We start from the raw sequence: 18,471 nt of genomic DNA, 5'->3' as shown, positions 1-18,471 counted from the left end.
AAGCATTTTACCCAAGGAAGTTGGGTTTCTAACACTAGTTTAGTTAATTGCTTCTTTAATGTCTGATTCATTCGCTCCACCTTCCCAGAAGAGGAGGGCTGCCAGGGGCTGTGAAAATCCCACTCAATCTCTAAGGCCTGCTTTAACCCTTGCAGTAAAGCTTTACACCCATCCAGTCACGTGGTCAATTAGGACAAACAAGTAACTCAGTAAAGTCTACCTGTACCAGGTCAACCCCCTGGCTCCTGTCCCCCTCTAGATGGGTTACAGAAGACCTTTTTATTTCCTGTCCTGGTTTCAGTTAGAACAGAATTAATTTTCTTCCTAGTAGCTGGTGGAATGCTGTGTTTTGGCTTGGGATGAGAAGAGTGCTGATAACACCCCGATGTTTTAATTGTTGCAGAGCAGTGCTTATACCAAGCCAAGGACACCTCAGACTTTTGCTCTGTCCTGCCAACAGGCAGGCTGGGGGTGCAGTAAGAGCTGGGAGGGGACAGACCCAGGACAGGTGACCCAAACTAGCCAAAGGGGTATTCCATACCATCTGACGTCATGCTAAACAATATATAGGGGTGGCTAGCCGGGGGGAGGGGGCCGGACTGCTCGGGGTTAAGCTGGGCATTGGTCAGCGGGTGGTGAGCAATTCCATTGTGCATCACTTGTTTGTACATATTATTAGTAGTAGTACTATTATCATCATTGTATTATTATTATTATTATTATTATTATTATTATTATTATTATTATTATTATTATTATTATTTTCCTGTCTTATTAAACTGTCTTTATCTCAACTCACGGGCTTCACTTTCCATTTCTCTCCCCCGTCCCAGAGAGGGAGGGGGGAGGGTGAGCGAACGGCTGCGTGGTGTTTAGCTGCCAGCCGGGTTAAACCACGACAGTCTTTTTGGCGCCCAACGTGGGGCTCGAAAGGTTGAGATAACGGCAGATCTGACCAGAGTGTGTTAAACTAAAATTGTTATAAGTATTAGACCTGCTTAATAGTCACTTGTCATAATGCTGATTGCTTTAATCACAACTGTGCACTGTCGGCAATATCGCACTAACCGAGACTCCCTGATTCCCATCCATAAGCTAATTCGTCAATTGGAGAGCCAAGGAGTGATCAGCAAGACTCATTCACCTTTCAATAGTCCCATATGGCCAGTGCGAAAGTCTAATGGCGAGTGGAGACTAACAGTGGACTATCGTGGCCTGAACGAAGTGACGCCACCACTTAGTGCTGCAGTGCCGGACATGCTGGAACTTCAGTACGAACTTGAATCGAAGGCAGCCAAGTGGTACGCCACAATTGATATCGCTAATGCATTTTTCTCCATCCCTCTAGCAGCAGAGTGCAGGCCACAGTTTGCTTTCACTTGGAGGGAAGTCCAATATACTTGGAATCGACTGCCCCAGGGGTGGAAACACAGCCCTACCATTTGCCATGGGCTGATCCAGTCTGCGCTGGAGCAGGGGGAAGCTCCTGAACACCTGCAGTACATTGATGACATTATTGTGTGGGGTGACACAGCAGAGGAAGTTTTTGAGAAAGGGAAGAAAATAGTCCAAATCCTTCTGAAAGCCGGTTTTGCCATAAAACAAAATAAAGTCAAAGGACCTGCACGAGAGATCCAGTTTTTAGGAATAAAATGGCAAGATGGACGTCGTCAAATCCCAATGGATGTGATCAACAAAATAACAGCTATGTCTCCACCAACTAACAAAAAAGAAACACAGACTTTCCTAGGTGTTGTGGGGTTTTGGAGAATGTACATCCCAAATTACAGTCTGATTGTAAACCCGCTCTACCAAGTAACCCGTAAGAATGAGTTTGAATGGGGCCCTGAACAACGACAAGCCTTTGAACAAATTAAGCAGGAAATAGTCCATGCAGTAGCCCTTGGGCCAGTTCGAACAGGACCAGATGTAAAGAATGTGCTCTACACTGCAGCCAGGGAGAACGGCCCCACCTGGAGCCTCTGGCAGAAAGAACCTGGGGAAACTCGAGGTCAGCCCCTGGGGTTTTGGAGCCGGGGATACAGAGGGTCTGAGACCCGCTATACTCCAACTGAAAAGGAGATACTGGCAGCATATGAAGGAGTTCGATCTGCTTCAGAGGTGGTCGGTACTGAAGCGCAGCTCCTCCTAGCACCCCGATTGCCGGTACTAGGCTGGATGTTCAAAGGAAGGGTCTCTTCTACGCATCATGCAACTGCTGCTACGTGGAGCAAGTGGGTTGCACTGATTACTCAGCGGGCTCGAATAGGAAACCCCAGTCGCCCAGGAATATTGGAAGTGATTATGGACTGGCCAGAAGGTAAATACTTTGGGATATCATCCGAGGAGGAGGTTTGTCATGCTGAAGAAGCCCCACTGTACAACCAGTTACCAGACAATGAAAAGAAATACGCCCTGTTCACTGGTGGGTACTGTCGTATTGTGGGGAAGCATCGGAGATGGAAGGCTGCTGTATGGAGTCCTACACGACGAGTTGTAGAAGCTGCTGAGGGAGAAGGTGAATCGAGTCAGTTTGCAGAAGTGAAGGCCATTCAGCTGGCTTTAGACATTGCTGAACGAGAAAAATGGCCAGTTCTCTATCTCTACACCGATTCATGGATGGTAGCAAATGCCCTATGGGGATGGTTACAGCAATGGAAGCAAAACAACTGGCAGCGTAGGGGCAAACCCATCGGGGCTGCTGCATTGTGGCAAGATATTGCTGCTCGGGTAGAGAACCTGGCTGTGAAAGTACGCCACGTAGATGCTCATGTGCCCAAGAATCGGGCTACTGAAGAACATCAAAACAACCAGCAGGTGGATCAGGCTGCTAAGATTGAAGTAGCTCAGGTGGATCTGGATTGGCAGCATAAAGGTGAATTATTTATAGCCCGATGGGCCCATGACACCTCAGGCCATCAAGGTAGAGATGCAACATACAGATGGGCTCGTGATCGAGGGGTGGACCTGACCATGGACGCTATAGCACAGGTTATTCATGACTGTGAAACGTGTGCTGCAATCAAGCAAGCCAAACGGTCAAAGCCTCTTTGGTATGGAGGACGATGGCTGAAATATCAATATGGAGAGGCCTGGCAGATTGATTACATCACACTCCCTCAAACTCACAATGGCAAGCGCCACGTACTTACAATGGTGGAAGCAACCACCGGATGGCTGGAAACATATCCTGTGCCTCATGGCACCGCCCGGAACACTATCCTGGGCCTTGAAAAGCAAGTCCTATGGCGACATGGCACCCCAGAAAGAATAGAGTCAGACAATGGAACTCATTTCCGAAACAACCTTATAGACACTTGGGCCAAAGAACATGGTATTGAGTGGGTGTATCACATCCCCTATCATGCACCAGCCTCCGGGAAAGTTGAACGATACAATGGACTGTTAAAGACTACATTGAAAGCAATGGGCGCTGGGACATTCAAAAACTGGGATACGCATTTGGCAAAGGCCACCTGGCTAGTCAATACTAGGGGATCTGCCAACCGAGCTGGACCTGCCCAATCAAACCTGTTACGTACTGTAGATGGGGATAAAGTTCCTGTAGTGCATGTAAAAAATATGCTGGGTAAAACAGTCTGGGCTACTCCTGCCTCAGGAAAAGGAAAACCTATTCGTGGAATTGTTTTCACTCAGGGACCTGGATACACTTGGTGGGTGATGCAAAAGAACGGAGAGGTCCGGTGTGTACCTCAAGGAGATTTAATACTGGGTGAGAATAGCCCATGAACTGAATTGTATCATGTTAATTGCTATATAATACTGTATGTTACCACTACCATGACTACTATAGGTGACTAATTAGAATGTATGGAAAAGAGTGTAACCTGAGCATGACATAAATGGTATGGAATAAGGGGTGGATAGATGTCCTGGTTTCAGTTAGAACAGAATTAATTTTCTTCCTAGTAGCTGGTGGAATGCTGTGTTTTGGCTTGGGATGAGAAGAGTGCTGATAACACCCCGATGTTTTAATTGTTGCAGAGCAGTGCTTATACCAAGCCAAGGACACCTCAGACTTTTGCTCTGTCCTGCCAACAGGCAGGCTGGGGGTGCAGTAAGAGCTGGGAGGGGACAGACCCAGGACAGGTGACCCAAACTAGCCAAAGGGGTATTCCATACCATCTGACGTCATGCTAAACAATATATAGGGGTGGCTAGCCGGGGGGAGGGGGCCGGACTGCTCGGGGTTAAGCTGGGCATCAGTCAGCGGGTGGTGAGCAATTCCATTGTGCATCACTTGTTTGTACATATTATTAGTAGTAGTACTATTATCATCATTGTATTATTATTATTATTATTATTATTATTATTATTATTATTATTATTATTATTATTATTATTATTATTTTCCTGTCTTATTAAACTGTCTGTATCTCAACTCACGGGCTTCACTTTCCATTTCTCTCCCCCGTCCCAGAGAGGGAGGGGGGAGGGTGAGCGAACGGCTGCGTGGTGTTTAGCTGCCGGCCGGGTTAAACCACGACATTTCCCTTTTGACATATGGTACATCCTCTGCATGTGTGCTTCCCTAAAGTGTATATTCCTACACAGACATACTTTCTTAGAACAACATCACACATTGCTTGCACCTCCCAATGACTCTTCTGATGTAAAACAGTTAATATTTGCCTCATTATCACTTTATTCAGCATTTCTCTCCCATCAGGGAGTATCCATTTTCCTTCAGACTTTGTGGCTCCTGATTCCTTAAAAAAAAAAAAAATCTTTCTTTTAAAACTTTTTAGTTGTTTCTTAATTTTCAACAATTCCCTGAATCCTCTCCGGATTTATTCTTCGTTTTCCCTCAGACATTAGATGCCTTAAATACCTGACTTCTCTTTCTCCATATTGTAATTTATTTTTCAATACTCCCAAGCCCTGCTTTCCCAGAAAGTTGAATAGCTTGTTAGTAGCTTTCTTTACAACTGTTTTCTCCTGTCCTGACAATAGAAAACGATCCACATATTTGTTAACATTAATACCTCCTTGGGAGGTTGTAATTGCTCCAAAATCTTTTTTTTTAGAACTTACCCAAATAGATAGGTGGCCCTGTAAACCCCTGAGGTAAAATTGTCCACCTATATTGTTGCTTCCGCCCCCATTTAAGGGTCTTTCCAGTCAGAGGTGAATATTATCTTTGCTCTCAGGGCCAGAGAGCACTCCATTAATAACACTGTTATTCCAGCCTAACAATTTACTAGTTGAATGCCCAATTTCATCATCAAATCCCTTCCCAACAAGTTAGTCCCTGCCTTGGGTACATGCAATAATTGCCCAGTGATCGTTTTATCTCCTAGTCTCAGCTTGGTATCCCCCAAAGGGGGCACTGTTATCCCAGCCCCTTCTGCCCCCATCACTTTTTAGGGTTTCATTAGTTAATTTAATCCCTGATACTTTACAAGCCAGTAATGACCTAGCTGCCCCAGTGTATTGGGTTTGATGGCAAGGTTCGGGGGGTGTGAGGGGTATGGGGGTGGGAAACTGCAGTGGCAGCCCCTGTGAGAAAAACCCAGAAGCCTCCCCGTGGCAGATAAGGGACAATTTCATCTGGCTCCAAAGGGGCCCACTGCTGCCCAGAGCCAAGCCATGAGCAATACAGTCCATGCCTCTGTGAGAGCACATCCACGAAAACAAGCAAACAAAGAAACAAACAAAAACCTGCTGCTCAACAGCAGCTGGGAGAGCAAGGAGTGAGAAACCTCCCCACAGACATAAAAGTCAGCCCAGAAGGAGAGGGAGGAGGTGCTCCAGGCGCTGGAGCCGAAACCCCCCTGCGGCCTGTGGCTCCTGGTGGAGCAGGCTGTCCCCCCTCCGTCCCCCTCCCCGATACTTGGGAAACTGACCAAACACCACAGCAAATATACCAAAACTTCTAGACTGTTACATAGATAATGCCTACATCCCCTTTCCCTGCTCATTCAACTTCAAACAGCTCTGTTAAATACTACATGCCACACCTTTAACACCTTCAACAACCCTTTTAACACTTCCTTTATCTTTCTCCAGCCTGTACTTTTCTAATACCAAAGGCTCACTCAGGGTCCAACTTAATTCCATACCTTTTCCCTCCAAGATACTGAAACAACATATCAGTATACCATATTTAATCCCATTTTCCTTCTTTATTCCTTCTTCCACTCCAGATATTCCTATTCGAAGTGGCCAGCCTGGCCACACTTAAAACATCTTATCAAAGCTTGTCCCTGCTAGGATTCAGGCCACAACACAGGCAGCCTTCTTTGCCTGCCATTCCTTCATCTCTCTTCCTCTCCTTTCCATCCTGGCCCTGACTCCTCCTGAAGATTTTCTTCCTCCTTCTCCAAACCTCTGCCTCACTACCCACTGCACTGTCAATACCATTAGTTTCGCTCTCTGCTTTTCCTTCTCATCTCCCCTCCAGACACACACCTCCAGGGTGTGAGAAACACTCCATAGCCAATAACTTAGGCTCAGGCGAGGATCTCAGTGAAGTAGTAATTTATTCGCGATTGCAATGGCGGGCGCCCCACAAGCAGGAGAGAGCGCATCTACTAGTTCCAAAACACAGTTTATATACCTTTTGATGGCAGGACCCTCCCCTGTGTCCCCACTGAGTGGGTAATCCAGATTCACAATCTATCTGATGCTTCACAAACAATGCATGGCCTTCAGTCGCCGGCCTGTTAACTTTCAAATTTCTTTTGACATTTTTACTGCTTGAAGTGGTAATGTTTCTTCATTTATCTGACTTGACTTGACACCGTGATTTTCACCTAATTGTCCTAAGGAGTCTGATTGTCTGCATTTTACAAGGTCGCCTGCTAAACTTTCTTATCACTGTAAGCATATCTCAGTACCACATTCCCTCCTTCTAAACAATGTAACTCTGCAAAAAAAACATTTCTATTCCCACAATTCCCCCCTTTTCTTTTTTTTTATAAACTGTTGATTTTTGCAAAAACTCTTTTTATTTTTATTTATTTATTTATTTTAAGTGTAATTTGGTAAATATCTTCCTCTTCTTCACTTTCTTTGCTCTCCATTTCCTCTAATATCATTTTATCTGAGTAGGGTGGTGGATCTATGGTCATTTGTTTCAATAATGTGGTTTCAATTAACCGCTGGACAAGTCCCCTTACACAGGGGATAACGCAACAGCCAATAGCTGTCAAAACTCCTGCTACTATAATCAAGGATGTAAATATGGACATTACCATCCCTTTCCATTTACCAAACCAAGATTTCAACCATCCTGTGATGGAAGTGTCTGCTCCCGAATTTTCTGCTAATTCATTGGCAACTGTGGTAAGCCCTTGCAATGCTCTTGTTACTGTGCCATCCAGGGCAGTATTGTTACGGATAAAAGTACAATGGTTGCCCAGCATCACGCATACACCACCCTTCTCCACAAGCATCATATCTAATGCTATCCTGTTTTCCCAAGCCATTTTGCTGATGGCATCTAGTTGTTCAGCGATTCCTCTCATCGCATCCTTGGTATAATTGATGAATCTCTGCTGATTATAATAGAAATAATTAATCCAATCCACATTTTTATTGATTGTTACCCACCAGAACAGTAACTCAAACCCTGCAGCAATTTAATTTCTGGCTTTATATTCATCCCGAACTCCTCTAGGTACCCCAACAGAATCTATGTATACTCTATCATCAAATGATATTCCTAAGCCTCCTTTACTTCTTCTGGGTATTTGTGATGTTTCTCTTTCAAATGCCAGGGTGAAGGGTATAGCTGATTGAACAAGTGCACAAGTGCCTTCCCAATTAGATGGTAGGGTGGACCGTAAGATCTTCCCTCCACTGTACCACCAGAGATCTGCCCTGGGGATCTCTAGTCTTGAGCAGTTTCCCATCAAGTCTTTGGTAGCACAAGGCAAATTCTCCCAGATGCCAGGTAGCACTCACACCCTGCTGTGAGAGGCAAGCTGTATGGTTACCTATAGCTGTAGAGAATGCAGGGGGAACTGTGATATTGTTATCATGCAAGAAACAGCAAAGAGAGACTTACAGGCCTCATTTCCCCAGGCAGTCTTTTCTTGGTACAATGCAATCATACATCGCATCCCTTGGGAGTCTTTGGTCCACCCCCATGGGAAGGGCACTATCTGGGCAATCGGTCATCCCGAGGCACAAGCATAGCAGTAGCTACGATTGAGACTCTGGACAGTATATTTGACCCATTCTATCCAGGCATTCACATCCCCATACCCTGTTTGAATCTCAAATGTTTGAACTGCCACATTTCAGAGGGCCTCCTGTTTACTCTCCTGTTTTCTCCTTGAGTTTCTCCCTTTCTCTGATGGCAATAGAGGATTGTTTCCATACAGCTATTCTCAATCTGGCTGTTGTGTCTCTCCCAGTTATTTGTTCTTTCTGCTCAATTGTCATTGGGCATTTAAATCTCCACAAGCTAACACCTCACAAGCATCAAACGTGACGGCTTGTGGTACATAACCCTCTGTCACAGTCACCCATATTTTGATGGGGTATCCCGTTTTTGCTATTATCTGGTCATGCCTTTTCCAAGTTACCAATTGACCAAGGCCTTCTCTGAGGCCTAGAATCACTAAAAACAAAATTAGTAATCAATTTTTCCCTGTCATTATTTTTAAACCTTAGGTTTCCAAATAATTATCGATACAAAAATAAGATGTACACTACTACTATAACAACCCCCCCCTTGGGAGCACTGCAGTTCCCTATAGGTCTGTCCTTTCTCTCAATCACAAGTCACACTCATTAGTTACCTGTGAAAATAAAAGGTTCGTTTACAATTGTAAGCTCTTATCCTGCTCAGAGTCCACTACGAAATTTTTCTCTTCAATTTCAACTTCCAACAAGTCTTTTGTAGGAACAGCTTCCCAGGTACTAGCGTCGACAGATGCCTTCACTCGAGTATAGTGAGTCCAACCTTTTTCCGCAGTTCTTACGGCTGTTTCAGTGGTCAGTAATTGTCCTTCCCATTCAGGCCAGAGTTGACTCTTTCCAGGTCCGAATCAGGACCCAGTTTCCTGGATGATGGTGGTGAATGGGGAATTCCAAAGGTGGGGTTTGAGCCAACAACCCACAGGTCCTGAGAGATGACAAAGAAGAAGACAACCCCAGAATACAGCTCTTAAGGAAACTCTCTTATTTTGAATTGTGGTATCTCATCCCTTCTGCCCAGATAGGGCAATCTGAACAGCATCTCATATGGTGAAATTCCTATATCCTTTCTTGGTGCTGTTTGAACCTGTAGGAGTAAGCATTTTACCCAAGGAAGTTGGGTTTCTAACACTAGTTTAGTTAATTGCTTCTTTAATGTCTGATTCATTCGCTCCACCTTCCCAGAAGAGGAGGGGTGCCAGGGGCTGTGAAAATCCCACTCAATCTCTAAGGCCTGCTTTAACCCTTGCAGTAAAGCTTACACCCATCTAGTCACGTGGTCAATTAGGACAAACAAGTAACTCAGTAAAGTTTACCTGTATACTTTGGAAAGGTCAAACCCCTGGCTCCCGTCCCCCTCTAGATGGGTTACAGAACACCTTTTTATTTACCTTTTGACATATGGTACACCCGCTACATATGTGCTTCCCTAAAGTGTATATTCCTACACAGACATACTTTCTTAGAACAACATCACACATTGCTTGCACCTCCTAATGACTCTTCTGATGTAAAACAGTTAATATTTGCCTCATTATCACTTTATTCAGCATTTCTCTCCCATCAGGGAGTATCGATTTTCCTTCAGACTTCATGGCTCCTGATTCCTTAAAAAAATCTTTCTTTTAAAACTTTTTAGTTCTTTCTTAATTTTCAACAATTCCCTGAATCCTCTCTGCATTTATTCTGTTTTCCTTCAGACATTAGATGCCTTAAATACCTGACTTCTCTTTCTCCATATTGTAATTTATTTATTTATTTATTTATTAATACTCCCAAGCCCTGCTTTCCCAGAAAGTTGAATAGCTTGTTAGTAGCTTTCTTTACAACTGTTTTCTCCTGTCCTGACAATAGAAAACGATCCACATATTTGTTAACATTAATACCTCCTTGGGAGGTTGTAATTGCTCCAAAATCTTTTGTTATTTAAACTGACCCAAATAGATAGGTGGCCCTGTAAACCCCTGAGGTAAAATTGTCCACCTATATTGTTGCTTCCGCCCCCATTTAAGGGTCTTTCCAGTCAGAGGTGAATATACATGTATGTTTGCTCTCAGGGCCAGAGAGCACTCCATTAATAACACTGTTATTCCAGTCTAACAATTTACTATTTGAATGCCCAATTTAATCATCAAATCCCTTCCCAACAAATTAGTCCTTGCCTTGGGTACATACAATAATTACCCAGTGATCATTTTATCCCCTAGTCTCAGCTTGGTATCCCCCCCAAAGTGGCACTGTTATCCCAGCCCCACTTTTTAGGGTTTCATTAGTTAATTTAATCCCTGATACTTTACAGGTCAGTAATGACCTAGCTGTTCCCCAGTGTATTGGGTTTGATGGCAAGGTTCGGGGGCTGCGAGTAGGGGGGTGGGAAACTGCAGTGGCAGCCCCCGTGAGAAAAAAAACCCGGAAGCCTCCCCGTGGCAGATAAGGGACAATTTCATCTGGCCCTAAGGGGCCCACTGCTGCCCAGAGCCAAGCCATGAGCAATACTGTCAGTGCCTCTGTGAGAGCACATCCACGAAAACAAACAAACAAAGAAACAAACAAAAACCTGCTTCTCAACAGCAGTTGAGAGAGCGAGAAACCCCCCCGCAGACACCAAAGTCAGTGCAGAAGGAGGGGGAGGAGGCGCTCCAGGCGCTGGAGCCGAAGCCCCCCTGCGGCCGCTGGAGAGGCCCCTGGTGGAGCAGGCTGTTCCCCCCTCCCCGATGCCTGGGAAACTGACCAAACACCACAGCAAATATGCAAATATACCATAACTTCTAGACTGTTACTTAGATAATGCCTACATCCTCTTTCCCTGCTCATTCAACTTCAAACAGCTCTGTTAAATATTACATGCCACACCTTTAACACCTTCAGCAACTCTTTTAACACTTCCTTTATCTTTTTCCAGCCTGTACTTTTCTAATACCAGCATCAAAGGCTCAGTCAGGGTCCAACTTAATTCCATACCTTTTCCCTCCAAGATACTGAAACAACATATCAATATAGCATATTTCATCCCATATTCCTTCTTTCCTCCTTCTTCCACTCCAGATATTCCCATTCGAAGTGGCCAGCCTGGCCGCACTTAAAACATCTTATCAAAGCCTGTCTCTGCTAGGACTCGGGCCACAACACAGGCAGCCTTCTTTGCCTGCCATTCCTTCATCTCTCTTCCTCTCCTTTCCATCCTGGCCCTGACTCCCCCTGAAGATTTTCTTCATCTTTCTCCAACCCTCTGCCTCACTACCCGCTGCACTGTCAATACCATTAGTTTCGATATTTTTTTTTTTTTTTTTTTTTTTTTTTTTTTCCCCCCAGTGACTGTTCACTACATTCCCCCACCTTCTGAAGCATTTTCTGCGTATTTTGCAAGGCTTTAATCAAACAATGAACTTTCAAGAGCCCTTGGGATACTGGGTCCTCAGGTCTCATCCCCAAGTACTTTCTCATTCTAACCCGAAGTCTCTCATATGATTTCTGTGTTGCACACTATTATTATTCCAGCCAGGATTGGCAAGTGGGTATTTCTGCCCTGCCGGTATTACCCCTGGTCCTGGAGGATGAGCTCTTTCCCATTCTTGTATAGCAGCTCTCCTCCTGATCATTCCCATTTCTTTCCCTGTAAACAACATACTTATAGACATAATTCCCTCCCCCAAGAGTATAAATCAGGTCGTAGGAACTGGTCTAATTGTTCAGCTAGGCTGTTGGGGTCCTTGAATAAAGACTTCCTCTCCTTCTTAAAAAGTCCTAACCTCTCTGCTGGTAAGGAGGAGGGGGTAGTTCACCTAAGAGGATACACAGTTAGTGTTAGTACTGTTAGTATCAGGGAAGGCAAAATTCTCAACATATCTTCTACCTTGTTCTAATTCTTGCCAGAGCCTAGAGTACAATCCTTCTTTAGGGACAGTGTTAATTACAGTCCCTGTCTCCCTTCCCGGAGTGACTGCTGCTGCCACCAGTTCAATATTAAGATTATAGGGAGCATAACTTGGCTCCTTCTCTGAAAAAGGAATCTTATTGTTTACACATAAATTTAAAGCCTGAATTTTCATCAGACCCGTATTTTGGCCAAAATACTGCTGTTTCCTTAATTGATTGTTTTGTCCAGACTGATACACAATGTTTAACCTTTTTTTTTTTTTTTTTTTTAAATTACTTTTCTTTTACAATCCCTCTAATTTTGGGATTATGTTTCCAATTTCTTATCATTTTTCAGGAAGAACTATTAGTAGGCACTCCCCCAGGGATATCTCCCTGTCCCCTGGAACTCATATTTTCCCATTTTTCCTAACCCTTGCCAGTATGTGCTACAGAAATTTCCCTTCTGCAGTGTACCACACACCAACGTACTGAAAAATGGGGGTGTACCGCCAAGCACTTCCCCGTGCCAGCGTTACCGCACACCTATGAGTTTACCAGATTCCCTGGAACTCGTACTTCCCATCTTTCCTAACCCTCGCCAGTATGTGCTACAGAATTTTCCCTTCTGCAGTGTACCACACACCAACGTACTGAAAGATGGGGGTGTACCGCCAAGCACTTCCCCGTGCCAGCGTTACCGCACACCTGAGTTTACCAGATTCCCTGGTGTACTTCCAAGCACTTCCCCGTGCAAGGATTACCGTACACCAGATTCCCCTGGTGTAGTGCCAGCACTTCCCCGTGCAAGGGCTTACCATACACCAGATCACCCGACCCCCAAGGCAATACTTAATATTTCTTACCTTGGTCTGTGCACAGAGTTACCGGATCGATTCTTAAAAACCCGGAGTGCCTACCTTCTTCCTTTCCCCACTACTTCACGGATCCTGCCTCTTTAACCAGTCTCGGGCCCTCTGTCAGCTTTCCGCAGAACCGCCACCGTCGATGCACAGGACCGCTGAAATCAGCGGGGCATGCCTTCCTGCTGCTGCGGCGGTGGGGCTCCCCAGTAGGTGACTGGATCCCGGACGAGCCCCCAAATTGTGAGAAACACTCCGTAGCCAATAACTTAGGCTCAGGCGAGGATCTCAGTGAAGTAGTAATTTATTCGCGATTGCAATGGCGGGCGCCCCACAAGCAGGAGAGAGCGCATCTACTAGTTCCAAAACACAGTTTATATACCTTTTGATGGCAGGACCCTCCCCTGTTTCCCCACTGAGTGGGTAATCCAGATTCACAATCTATCTGATGCTTCACAAACAATGCATGGCCTTCAGTAGCCGGCCTGTTAACTTTCAAATTTCTTTTGACATTTTTACTGCTTGAAGTGGTAATGTTTCTTCACTTATCTGACTTGACTTGACACCGTGATTTTCACCTAATTGTCCTAAGGAGTCTGATTGTCTGCATTTTACAAGGTCGCCTGCTAAACTTTCTTATCACTGTAAGCATATCTCAGTACCACATTCCCTCCTTCTAAACAATGTAACTCTGCAAAAACAACATTTCTATTCCCACAAGGGCCTCCCGTAGGAGGGTCCCCCAGTGACCGTTCGCTACATCCCCCCACCTTCTGAAACATTTTCTGTGTATTTTGCCAGGCTTTAATCACACAATGAACTTCCAAGAGCCCTTGGGATACTGGGTCCTCAAATAAAGACTTCCTCTCCTTCTTAAAAGTCCTAACCTCTCTGCTGGTAAGGAGGGGGGGTAGTTCACCTAAGAGGATACACAGTTAGTGTTAGTACTGCTAGTATCAGGGAAGGCAAAATTCTCAATAGATCTTCTACCTTGTTCTAATTCTTGCCAGAGCCTAGAGTATACTCTTCTCTAGGGACAGTGTTAATTGCAGTCCCTGTCTCCCTTCCTGGAACGACTGGTGCTGCCACCGGTGCAATATTAGGATTATAGGGAGCACAACTTGGCTCCTTCTCCGAAAAAGGAATCTTATTGTTTACACATAAATTTAAATCCTGAATTTTCATCAGAGCCGTATTTTGGCCAAAATACTGCTATTTCCTTAATTGGTTCTTTTGTCCAGACTGATACACAATATTTAACTTTTTTTTTTCTTTTTTTTTTTTCTTCTTTTTTTTCCTTTTATCATCTCCTCTAATATTGGGATTATTTTTCCAAATTGCTTATCATTCTTCAGGAAGAACTATTGGTAGGCACTCCCCCAGGGATATCTCCCTATCCCCTGGAACTCATATTTCCCCTTTTTCCTAGCCCTCGTCAGTATGTTGCTACAGAAATTTCCCTTCTGCAGTGTACCACACACTAACGTTCCAATTCTGGAAAATGGGGGTGTACTGCCAAGCACTTCCCCGTGCAAGGGTTACAGCACACCTATGAGTTTACCAGATTCCCTGGTGTACTTCCAAGCACTTCCCCGTGCAAGGATTACCGTACACCAAATTTCCTGAGACTCTTCACACAGAGTTTCACCCGACCCTCAAGGCAATACTTAATATTTCTTACCTTGGTCTGTGCACAGAGTTACTGGATCAATTCTTAAACCTGGAGTGCCTACCTTCTTCCCTTCTCCACTACTTCATGGTGTGAGAAACACTCCATAGCCAATAACTTAGGCTCAGGCAAGGATCTCAGTGAAGTAGTAATATATTCGCAATTGCAATGGCGGGCGCCCCACAAGCAGGAGAGAGCGCATCTACTAGTTCCAAAACACAGTTTATATACCTTTTGATGGCAGGACCCTCCCCTGTTTCCCCACTGAGTGGGTAATCCAGGTTCACAATCTATCTGATGCTTCACAAACAATGCATGGCCTTCAGTTGCTGGCCTGTTAAATTTCAATTTCTTTTGACATTTTTACTGCTTGAAGTGGTAATGTTTCTTCACTTATCTGACTTGACTTAACACCGTGATTGTTACCTAATTGTCCTAAGGAGTCTGGTTGTCTGCATTTTACAAGGTCGCCTGCTAAGCTTTCTTATCACTGTAAGCATACCTCAAGACCACATTCCTTTCCTCTAAACAATGTAACTGCAAAAACAACATTTCTATTCTCACAGTGGATCCTGCCTCTTTAATAAGTCTCGGGCCCTCTGTCAGCAATCTGCAGAACCTCCAGAGTCCATGCACTCACAGACAAGACATGGCTTTCAGTTGCCGGCCTGTTATAAGTCAAATTTCTTTTGACTTTTATACTCTTTGAGGTGGTAATGTTTCTTACACAGTGATTTCCGCCTAATTGCTCTAAGGATTCTGGTTGTCTGCATTTTACAAGGTTGCCTGCTATAGCTTTCTTATCACTGCAAGCATATCTCAATACCACATTCCTTCCCTCTAAACAATGTAACTGTGCAAAAACAACATTTTTATTCCCACACTTTCAACATTAGATACCCGGACATCTAGAAATAAGACATACAATTATTAACACTCCAGTTAGCATCCCTCCTGCAGCTGCAAATATTACCCAGGTAACCTTGTCACAATTGTGAGAGGTCCGCTTACCCTTTTCCTGCTTCTTATACAGTCATTAGCAAGTCCTCCCAGAACTGGGATGCAGCAGTAACCTCGGATTTGCTCGATCTGCTCCCAAGATCACTAGCAGCCGCTCCATTGGTCAGCAAATCCCTCTTGACCACTTTATCCCTCAGCAAATCCCCCTCAACCACTCCATCAGTCAGCCTGTAGTGTACCCTCCTCCTTTACAGGGACTATGCTGCACGCCAGACGTCTCTGTGCGGTTTACCAGCTGCCCTGGCCACGTGTACGACTTATTTGCCCTTCCTGTACTGTTACACATACTGTTTGGCCACAGTCCAGCAGGTTGTTGTCTGCCTGTGCAGTAAGCGGCCGAGGAGCAGACTTCCCTCAGGGTAATGTGCCCGGTGCGCGCTAGGACATCCGCAGCACAGCCACTGCTGTGGGCAGGCAGAGAGCTTCCTGCCTGGCTCGCCAAAATGATTCATGGAATAACTCTACAACTGAAAGCAAATGAGTTATAAAGTAGGTATGTGGTTTATTTTGGCGCCGGGCGCATGCAGGATAGCTCCCAAAGGTACGTGCACCCCAACGCGGCAACTTACCTTGGTTATATGCAGTAAAAAGTTACATATGCATGAAGTTTCCCAATATACCTATACATATGCATAACCTATCCCTGCTTCATATTAAAATTAGTTCCAAGAAGTAATTTCCATAAACTCCTCTGTCTGCACTTGTGCAGTGCCTTCTCATGGTGGTCGCCGGGGGTCATAGGGATGATGTCTGATAACTCTTCTTCATCACCACTAGTTGACCTCCTGCCTTTGTGCAGGCTCAGCTGCTCCTTGGCTCTTGTCCAAACCACAAGGTCGGTCTCAGATGGTTTTTGAGACAGTTTCCCCATTTTTGTCAGGAACCATCCTTTGTGAGGGGCCCCAAGAGTCCTTGTTTCAGTTAATTTGCACAGTAGTAAGTAAAGACATTCAGCAACATCTATTTTTAATGCGACTAAGCAAGTCCCCATTCTTCTATCCTTGGCTTCACTAACCCTGGAGTATAGGCCATCCTTTCATTAGAGGCACCTTTATTCTGCAACAAAATACACTACTTCGGAATGAATACATGTGGGATTTGGCTTTGATAGTTTGAGGTTTTGGTGAAACATGTGGGAATAAAAATGTTTTTGCACAGAGTTACATTGCTTAAAGGGAAGGAATGTGGTATTGAGATATACTTGCAGTGATAAGAAAGTTTAACAGACGACCTTGTAAAATGCAGACAACCAGAATCCTTAGAGCAATTAGGCAGAAATCACTGTGTAAGAAACATTACCACCTCAAAGAGTATAAAAGTCAAAAGAAATTTGACTTATAACAGGCTGGCAACTGAAAGCCATGTCTTGTCTGTGAAGCACCATATAGATTGTGAACCTGGATTACCCAAATCCAGTCAATGGGGAAATGGGAGGGTCCTGGTCCTCGAGGAAAAAAAAAAAAAAAAGTATATAAACTGTGTTATGGAACTAGTAAGCGCGCTCTCCTGCTTGTAGGGCCCCCACCATTGCAATCGCGAATAAAAATGCTACTTCACTGAGATCCTTGCCTGAGCCTAAGGTATTGGCTACAGAGTGTTTCTCACAAACACGGCCATTGCAGCGCTTGAATTGGGTAAATAGAAGTGCATGGGAAGAGAAGTTGTGCTGCCTCCATCTGTGGCTGAAGCAGCAGCAGCACTGGTGTCAAGGTGTTGGACAGGCCTGCAGGAGCAGTTGAAGGCTTGGCAAGATGCCTTGTGGACAAGGGACTGCATCTGTTCATTTTGAAGTCAAGACTGTTAAGAGCTCAATGTGGCTTGAGCTTCGTTGTTGTGTTTATATATATCAGATGCTCATATTGAGAGTGCCATGGTATCCATGAGGCAAGGTGTGGCAGCTAAAACTGAAACCAAGCAGAGCGATGGCCGTCAGTAAGGCACTGTCTATCGAGTGCCATGGCCGGCTCGGGGGACAGTTCCCGAGGAGTCACAGACTCGCCCCGGCTATAGCCGAGATACCCCCGACGGCAGCCGGCACCCCCTGGGCTTCGTTCCCCCTTTCTGTCCCTGTCCCTGTCCCCCTCCCTCTGTACCGCACTTCGCCCGTCTGTTGCTGTGGAACCCCCCGAAACCCCCCGCCCACTGCCGCCCCTCCCGGGGGACCGTCCTCGCTGTCCCTCAGGGCAGAGCGGGGCGGGCAGGAGAGCGGGGATGGGTCGGGTCTCGCTCCCTTTCCGGTGCCTCCCCCCGACCGCCGCTGCCACATCCTCCGCTGACATCAGCCCGCGCCGCCATATTGGGCGAGGAGCGCAGTCCTCCAGTTCGGTCGCCGCAGGGGAGGACGCCGGCCGCCTCCACCTCCCTCACTGTGGCCGAGCCCCAGCCCTGCTCCTCATGAGTCCTCCCGGCCGGCCGCAGCGGCGGTGCGGGTAGGGCCGAGGTGGGAGCGGCTCCCGCGCTTTACTTTTCCCCGCTCCCCCTCCCTGTACCCTCCCCGCCGCCTCCGGCCATGACTTCCCTTACCCAGCGCAGCTCCGGCCTGGTGCAGCGCCGCACTGAGGCCTCCCGCAGTGCCGCCGCCGCCGACAAGGAGTGGGGGGCTGGCGGCGGCCTGGAGGACGAAGGCCACCGAGATGAGCTGGGGGATGACGTGAAGGGTGACTCCAAGGAAACGCGGCTCACCCTCATGGAGGAGGTGCTACTCCTCGGCCTCAAGGACCGCGAGGTGCGGCGGCCCCTGAAGGGAGCGGGATTTGTCGAGGGGTTGTGGGGGGTGCTGACGGTGAAAGGGAGGTCGGGGGAGGGCGTCGGCGAATTAGGGTGCGGGGGGGATGGGGCAGGGCAGGGCAGGCGCGGGGTAACTTGAGGGTTTGGGGCAGGTGCTGGGAGAGGGGG

The 18,471-nt window shown here is 46.0% G+C and overlaps 1 protein-coding gene across 1 annotated transcript in view; it reads left to right on the top strand.

Annotated features, from left to right (window-relative positions):
- The first annotated feature begins 17,861 nt into the window (after positions 1 to 17,861).
- The window catches only part of LOC116501457 (Golgi phosphoprotein 3-like), a 79,404-nt gene continuing 78,794 nt past the window's right edge, over positions 17,862 to 18,471 (top strand). The window contains exon 1 of the mRNA XM_032207037.1: positions 17,862 to 18,301. Coding sequence (XP_032062928.1) covers positions 18,086 to 18,301 — 216 coding nt within the window. The 5' untranslated portion in view covers positions 17,862 to 18,085. The remainder of the gene's footprint in view (positions 18,302 to 18,471) is intronic.

This window comes from Aythya fuligula, chromosome W, assembly GCF_009819795.1.
Source record: "Aythya fuligula isolate bAytFul2 chromosome W, bAytFul2.pri, whole genome shotgun sequence".
Lineage (NCBI taxonomy): Eukaryota > Metazoa > Chordata > Aves > Anseriformes > Anatidae > Aythya > Aythya fuligula.
The sequence above is the reverse complement of the archived record's forward strand: the minus strand, read 5'-3'. Positions and strand labels throughout refer to the sequence as shown.